The sequence below is a fragment of the Sinocyclocheilus anshuiensis genome, unplaced genomic scaffold (assembly GCF_001515605.1).
Source record: "Sinocyclocheilus anshuiensis isolate Anshui unplaced genomic scaffold, SAMN03320099.WGS_v1.1 scaffold23, whole genome shotgun sequence".
Classification (NCBI taxonomy): domain Eukaryota; kingdom Metazoa; phylum Chordata; class Actinopteri; order Cypriniformes; family Cyprinidae; genus Sinocyclocheilus; species Sinocyclocheilus anshuiensis.
In genome coordinates this window covers 49,379-57,860 of record NW_015552545.1, presented here as the reverse complement: position 1 = coordinate 57,860, position 8,482 = coordinate 49,379, and the positions used below count along the sequence as shown (strand labels likewise).

The 8,482-nt window shown below is 36.9% G+C and overlaps 1 protein-coding gene across 1 annotated transcript in view; it reads left to right on the top strand.

The window, feature by feature from the left end:
• Positions 1-2,126: 2,126 nt before the first annotated feature.
• The window catches only part of LOC107664064 (ran-binding protein 9), a 16,513-nt gene continuing 10,157 nt past the window's right edge, over positions 2,127-8,482 (top strand). The window contains exons 1-4 of the mRNA XM_016454508.1: positions 2,127-2,751; positions 6,640-6,751; positions 7,501-7,553; positions 7,851-8,018. Of these exons, the coding sequence (XP_016309994.1) occupies positions 2,535-2,751; positions 6,640-6,751; positions 7,501-7,553; positions 7,851-8,018 (550 nt within the window). The 5' untranslated portion in view covers positions 2,127-2,534. The remainder of the gene's footprint in view (positions 2,752-6,639; positions 6,752-7,500; positions 7,554-7,850; positions 8,019-8,482) is intronic.

Sequence of the window (8,482 nt, the reverse complement as noted above, 5' to 3'; positions counted from 1 at the left end):
TGAATGTGTTTTTCCTGGAGTGGCTGAAATGGGCAGTTCAATAACGACATCTACTCTAGGTTTGCTTGATGTACATTTTCTCTGTCTGAATAATTAACATACAATAACTTTGTTAGTCATTGGATGTTTGGGTAACATTTTACAGTAAGGTCCAATTAGTTATTGTTAGTACTGCATTAAATAACATTAACTAACAATGAGCAATATATTTGTTACAGTATTTAATAATCTTTGTTAATAAAAATACAACTGTGAGTTCATGTTAGCTCAGGTCCATTAGAAAAATATTATCAGATACACTTTTGATTTCAATTGACTTTAATTACGATGTGGTTAACTAATATTAACAAATGGAACCTTATTGTAGTGTTATCGATGTTTGCAATATAAAGCACTTAACCTACAACATATCACATACTGAATCATGGGTAGGCCATATATTTTAACATTTAATAATCATGTTTATTAGTTTGACTTTGTTTCACTTGGAACAAAAAGGCATGTGAAACACAAACATGTCCGAACATGTTTTCATGACAAATTTACAAATGGACCATAATGTGTATCACAAGAATGATGAGGAATGTACTTTAGTTTGCAAAAGAAAGAAAAAAATTTTCATCCCAAAATAAATGGAAACACCAAGATCAGATGCAGCTCTCATTACATAAGTTGTGTAAGTTGTTGCAAAAACTGGAAAAATCAAAACATCAGATCTTGATACATTATAACATTCCACTTATACACATGCAAATGTGCAGGTTTGTAGGGGATATCACTATTATTCACATTTTTATATAAAGCAATGTTTTATATTGTGTTTCGTAGAACTTTTGATGCTGCGCTTGAACAAGATGCACTGACCCTGACCAAGTCTGTTGGTCCACAGTTATTTTCAGGGAAACGCACGGCGAACGTAGTTCCAGGCAGCTCTCTTGACCACATTACAGTTCCATATCACTTCGCATAGTTAACTGTAATAACGGAAATTAGCATACAGTACCTATACAGCACACTGGAATTACTGCAATCACACGTGCTCACACACGCACACTACGGTCACGCAGTTTGCACAAGAAGATGTTGTCAGCGCTGCCCTGACGATTTTATCAGTTAGCCTATATAATGTAGCAACTTAAAGGCTACACATGACATTGTACATATACAGCACACAGGAATTACTGCAATCACACGTGCTCGCACACGCACACTACGGTCACGCAGTTTGCACAAAAAGGTGTTGTCAGCGCTGCCCTGATGATTTTATCAGTTAGCCTATATAGTGTAGCAACTTAAAGGCTACACATTTCTTACTAGCGAGGTAATAACAGCGCTGTTTAGAGACGCTGCTGCAGAACATTGTTGAGGGACGCACAGAAGTAGCCTAATTCACACAAGCTCTCTCTCTCTTTTTCTGTGTGTCTCTGTCTCTCTCGCTCTCTTTCTAATAACTGCATTAGAATGCTATCAACGGCTCAAGCCTCAATTACCAGCTTTAAAATGACGTTTTGGAACCAGCAAAAGAGGCGTTGGATGAGATGCGGAAGAAATAATCATACTCACAATAGCGATTTAAGTACAAAAACCGGACGAATCCCTTTCACCTCGGGTGTGCATTATTTTTCTAATAATTCAACGGCCCGGAGTCAATTATTCCTTACTTAATTCATAGTTTATGTTGCATGGACAATTAAGCACTTTATGTAAAATAAAGAAAAACTGATGATTCAATAGTTGTTCAAAAGGGTGTGAGTTTCTGTGTGTTGGGACACATAAATAAATATAGATAAATATACATTCCGTAACGAATTTAAAAAAAAGTTTTAGGGGTAGGAAATAGAAATTTGTCTCAATGGAGGTAATTGAAAAGTCCCTTCCACAAAACAGTGCCTAAGGGGACCTTAATCTGCACCATAACGGTATTGCCCCACGATATATGAAAATTATTAAATAAATAAACGAAACATTGTAATATGTAAGTGTGCATGCATTTTCTCACTGTCACAGCCGTCTGAACTATGGATAACAACCCAAGCGAGAAGGAGGACATGTTATTGGTAGCTTGTGTCTAGTCGTCTACCAAGTGCTCGAGGAAGTATGACTGGACCTTGAGAGAGCCAATCAGATCGCTGGATTTCACACTAACAATAAACAAAAGATCGGGGTTCCCTCTGCTGCTGTCTTTCTGTCCCTTTTACCCTATTTAGTCTGTCCGATTGGCTGGATGTCGTCTTAAATAACAAGGATCAACTTTCTGGATGTCTGTTATGTTGTTGTAAGCTGCCGATTCGCTGTATTGGCGTGATTAATTCTGTCTAGCGTCTTGCTAACTCTATCAGAGAGGCTGTTTGCGGGCTAATCGCAGTTAGCTGGCTGGCTAGCCGTCCGATCCGAATAAAACAACCCCGAAATCTCAACGGCTCTTATCCTGTTGTGTCTGACAGTGGTCTCTTTAGCCACTGGACACTGTTAGAAAGCTGTCCAGCTAAGATAGCTGGCAAGCTGTTGGTATCGACGGCAGGAATCAGATCGCGATGTCAGGACCGTCATCGGGCTGTGGGTTTCTGATGTCGGTTGTCGTTCACGGAGACTTGGCTCTCAGCGAGCAGGAAAAAGAGCTCAACCAGCGGCTTAGAAGCCTTTACCCGGCCGTCAACGAGCAGGAGACCCCACTGCCCAGATCCTGGAGCCCCAAAGACAAATTCAGTTACATCGGCCTGTCTCAAAACAACCTCCGGGTGCATTATAAAGGTAACCAAGGCTAATAGCAGCAGATGATCACAAACACCAAGTTTACCAGCTAAATGTTAAAGTCATTCGCCAGGTTAGCTCGAGTCAAGTTGCACTTCTGATTAACGATATAAAAAAATACACTTCTGTTAGCTTCTGCGTACTCATATTTGTCAGTGAATCAAACCTATTTTTAGTCACACAAACTGCAAAAGTCGTTACGAATTTAGGAATGATTTAGAGTGATAATTGAGCACATTAGTCGATATAAGTAAACGAATTGTTAACTAGAAACTTTGATTTCTAATAACTAACTGCGACATGTTTGAATAAAAATAGCCTCCCTTTAGCATTATTTAGCACCATTCCTAGCAGTCAGCATTGTCTAGTAATTAAACTACTGCTCTTAATTGAAGTTTTATGCATAACAGTGTGTGTTTCTGTGTGCATAACACACATACATAATATATAACATGTAGTCTTTGAAAATAAACGATTAAGGTATTAAGTTTGAAAGTATAAAGTTCGTGTACTGTAGTAGCAAGGAGATGGTGGTGAGTTTCAGCAGAGAGCTATAAAGATGCTTCAGTCATTTCCGGAAGTACGTACTGTATGGAGTTTCACAGTTGAAATGCAGTCATTGTCAGCTCTTTTGACAACATGATCTGTGTACAAAGGCTGTGCCTTAATACACACATGCTGATGTAGGTAGTGATCGAGCCTGACGCATAAGCTCTAGCAAGGCCTGTGAGTGTTTATCTGCAGAGGCAGGTTTTCTGCCATCGAGAGTATGTAAGGCTTTTACTAGGAATTCAGCAGATAAAAAAGCTGTAATATATGCATAATTTGATTACCATATTGAGTTATTAAATAAACCTTTGTAATCCAGTGAGGTGTCTGCCATTTCCCTCAGCTGAGTCATAAAGGTAGGCCACAGAATTAATTAGGCCAGTCAGTGCTGACGACAGGTAGGTTTCAGGTAGACTGCCTTAAATTACCAGTAGGCCAAGATATCTTAATAAATGTACAAGCTACATATATAAGCTTATGAATTTACTTCAGATATACTGATTATCGGGGGTAATGTTACCAAAAGTGATAGAAATGCACCATATATTTAACTCTAAAGCCTGAGCCCTAACTTATTAAATAATAGTGTTAAATAATATATATATTTTATATTTGTTTTATATTTTATGTTTTATATCTGATATACAGGATTTTATGACCCATTTAGTCTGATATAGAAGATGGAGCTTGTACACAAGGAGAAAAAAACATCTAAATTTTATGTAGAGGCCCACACTGAGCAAAAATGTGCAATTTGGTGCAGTTGTTTTATTTAAATGACCAAAAAGTAAGATTAAATTCTGATACCTTAAATATAAAGCAGTTAGATTTTTTTTTTTATCCGTATAACAGACTACTTAGAGAAATTTCACAGAAGTGTCAGCTGTCACATTAGCTATATGTCCCAATGATATGGCTTCGTAAGATGATATTTAAATTAGTTTTATGATCGGTGCTCTGTAGTTTTAATTTTGGGGGGAAACGCATAATGCAATGCAACACGATGATTAAGAGAAGTGCAAATAAATGTTCCTCAACAATCCTGTATTATTATAAGTAACTGATACACACATTTTTACACAATTAAAAGAAAATGGATTATCAAGTAAACCTAATTTGCTTCAGTCCAGTAAAGGTTTGTCTTGGAATATTAATAATGACATAAAAGTTATTGTTATGTTCACTTTATAAAAATCATAATCAGATTTCACAGCAAAAAGTAATTTTGGAATTTAATTGAGAACACTTTTTATTGCTAAAAAAGTATGAACTGTCAGTCAGCGGGTAGAAGGCATATAGAGGATTGTGTACAGCAGGTTTTCCAGCAAAGTTTCGGTCATGTTTGTCAATTAGAGGCGTTAGAAATTCATGAGTCAAATATGATGCAAAGGCTTTATGTTTCAAATGTGTTGACAAAAGTACTGTATTTTTGTTGTTGCTGTATTTTATAGTATGCTATTTTATGTCTGTCCAGTTATGTGTTAATAATGATTATAAAACGGATAGTTCCGGTTAGTGGTCGACCGATATATCGCCAATGCCGATATATCAGACGATATTTGGCAATTTTCAAATATCGGCATCGGCCCATAAGTTTTTCTGCTTGGCCGATGTGTTAGAGGCGGGACTTTTATTTTGACAGCGCTGAGAACGGCAGCGCCAGAGCACACAGTGCTCACATTCTCCCTCTTGTTCGCTGTTGACTCCTTAACAGTTCTGCCTAATACAGATAGAAGTCTGTCTAATAATCCGATAGAACTGTTGAACAAATGAATTAAAAGGTATACAAAAAGTATTTTGTATATACTTGTATATTTTGTATATACTAATTGCTTTTATATTATTAGTAACAGAAAGGCAAACATTATAATTTCTCGTTTGCCGTCAGCATTCAGAAAATACGCATATCATTTAAACAAACCTTTAAATGACTAATGAACATTTAATTTCACAAACCTTGCAGACTTAAGTCGAATCCAGCTGTGAGATCTTGTGAAGTGTGCATTTGTATATTGCCTGATCGTGTGTGCTCTGCGTGACAGTCGATCTGTGTGAATTGAATGCGGACAGGAGGAGAGTTCAGCGTCACTTGTCATCTAAAGTATAAGTATGTTTATTTTACACATTTATTTTTAATATAATTCATTTTTTCAAACATTAATTAAAATAAATAAAAATTATAATTAAAATAAAAAATATACTCTTATATATCGGCTTTATATCGGCCATCAGCCACCCTCCTCTCTAAGATATCGGCATCGGCTGTCAAAAAACCAATATCGGTCGACCACTAGTTCCGGTCCTTGATTCTGATTGGTTGTGCCGCGGTCGAAGCTGTTGTAAATTACTCTACAAACATACACCTTTGTACACTTTGTGTTACTTGGCAACCACTTTGTTGCAACCACAACTGTTTCTGAGGAACTACATTGTTTGGTGGAAGAATATTGTTTTTATCATTACACTTTATTTTATTTAGGTTTTTGTGAAACCTAACTACGTATATGGAATAACCATTTTATAAAAGCAATAAGCCCCGTGAAGCCATGGTTTACAGTGAATTTATAATAGCTAAGGGGGTCCGCTTCACGTCGTGCCTAACAACGCCCCTTAGCTGTTATAAATTCACTGTTAACCACGGCTTCTTGGGGCTTATTGCTTTAGTAAATAATGGGTTTAATGCTTCTTCAGACACTTTAGTGAACTATAGCTGTAGATATACTGTATGCATTTGCTGTGCCAGAGGTGAGTGTTAAATATATAGCTAATATGAAGTGGTTTTGATAAAAACAGTGAAAATAAAGAAAACACTCCCAACAAGTTCAAAACATCAAACTTTTTTTTCTTGATACACAGAGCTATATAGCATACGCTTATTTTTGTGTTCATGTTATATCTTGTACATTTACTGCTACTTTTGTATTTGATGTTGGTTTGGTTTTATAATTAACTGTCATGATTGTTCAGAAATTTCAGGGGCAGATATTGGCTGCTAATAACAGTAAATAATTTTTTTAATGAATTTCTGATATTGGTTTGGTTATTGCTAATAAAAATGGCAATAAATATGAAATCCCAAATTTAGAGCAGTACATATTCACATGAAAAAAACTGCCATTTTTAAATATCAAAGCTAATCTGCAGTGTCTTTTCTGTTGCCAGGCAAAATATCATCAGCCTAAAGCGTACAACTCTCACAGCAAAAACACTGATTATTTTGCTAAGTGTTTTTTGCCATGGCGACCTCTGGCGATGTTATAACATTACAAATGTTATGGTGCTTCTTGTGAGTGGCACAAACCATTAGCAGTTGTAAATTATTGTGTTTATGTCATCCAGGTCATGGAAAGACCCCGAAAGATGCGGCATCTGTCCGTGCAACACACCCTATTCCAGCTGCCTGCGGTGTCTATTACTTTGAGGTGAAAATCATCAGCAAAGGACGAGATGGGTATGTGAAGGATTCTTTATTTTCTTAAATTACTTTATGAAGGAAAAAGTTTAAAGGTGCACTCAGTATTTTTTTGTTTATGTGGCTATGTAATAGTTGTCCTGGACTTATATTGCCACCTAGTGGCTTGGATGTAGCATTATGCTACCTTTTTTTATTTTTTATTTACTAATGTCTTTGTAGAAATTCACTATTACAAGTCAGTAATGATTACTTTATTCTGTGAGTGAAAATGTTGGATAATATGAAGTTTACAGAGATGAAATGATTAGTATTGGTAATGCTGGTCATGTGATGAGGACATGTGATCTCAACATGGCGGCCCGCATGAGGTGACCTGTTCCATAAAAAATTACAGTTTTACAGTTCCAGAGTTATTATAGTTAACTAAAACTAAAATACAGTTAACTAATGTTAACTAAAAAAACAAACAAAACATTTGTGTTACTTAACTTGATGTACAAATCTTGATGTACTAAAATAACTAATAAATAAATATTTTTTTAATAAATGACCAAATACTTGACTAAAATTAATATGAAAATGCAAAATCTTAAAATACAAAATGAGTTATCAGTGATACTAAAATAACACTGATTTTAAATATTTTTCAGTCATACATTTCTTTAGGGATAAAACTTTTGTAATTAGGAAAAAATTACTGAGTGTATCTTTAATATTTAGGCTGAGCAATTTTGACCTCCTCAAGGCAGAACTTTTTATCAAATAAATGCTGTTTTTGTGACCAGGTACATGGGGATTGGCCTGTCAGCTCAAGGTGTCAACATGAACAGACTTCCAGGTAAAACGACTTTCAGATGTTGAAGAGTCACTGGGCTTTTATTGCTAGTAACACATTAGCTATGTCATGTTTTCAGGTTGTTTGTGTCTAAAATGTCTATGATCACTATGATCACATGTCTATGGCCGTGTTAACTTGATCCTCCATCTTTTGACACTCACAGACACTGGGTGGTTACTCTGTGAGACTGCATCTTGCCAGGGACATAAGAGTTTAGACTAGTGCTCTTTCCTTGGCGTTTTTGTGGTTCTTTTTTTTCCAAAAATCACCAGTATGTGCACAATGTTCTGCCCTTAGGATGGGACAAACACTCATATGGATACCATGGCGACGACGGCCACTCCTTCTGCTCATCTGGGACTGGGCAGCCCTATGGTCCCACATTTACAACAGGCGATGTGATTGGCTGTTGTGTGAACCTCATCAACAATACCTGTTTCTACACAAAAAATGGCCACAGTCTAGGTAGTAAAAATTTTAATTGCACAGAAGCACCAAAGATGCTTTAATATGTTGTGCGTTTTAATAAACCGGTGATGACCGCACAGAGTAGCACTATAACAGAGCTTTCAAACGTATCTAGTATGATAAAACAGCGCTGCTTTTTCCCCCACATACACACGAAGCTGTCGACTGTGGCATAACAAAAGCTCCGCTGCTTTCGAGCCGTGTGTCACGCTCGTTCAGCGGCCTCGTTTCGCTTCGACGGCTTTCAGCCTCCCCCTGCTTCATTCTACTACGTTAACAAATCACTAGCTCATCTATGAACATGATTTCTGCCCGAGTCCCGTCGGATTGCATCGGCTGTGGGGCTGAAGACCACAAATCCCATGATTCCACACTCAGTCACGGAGTCATCAAACTATGCCTTTGTCTCTTTGTTTATTTTGAATACGCGCCCTCTAGCGGCAAAATGTACGTATTGTGTC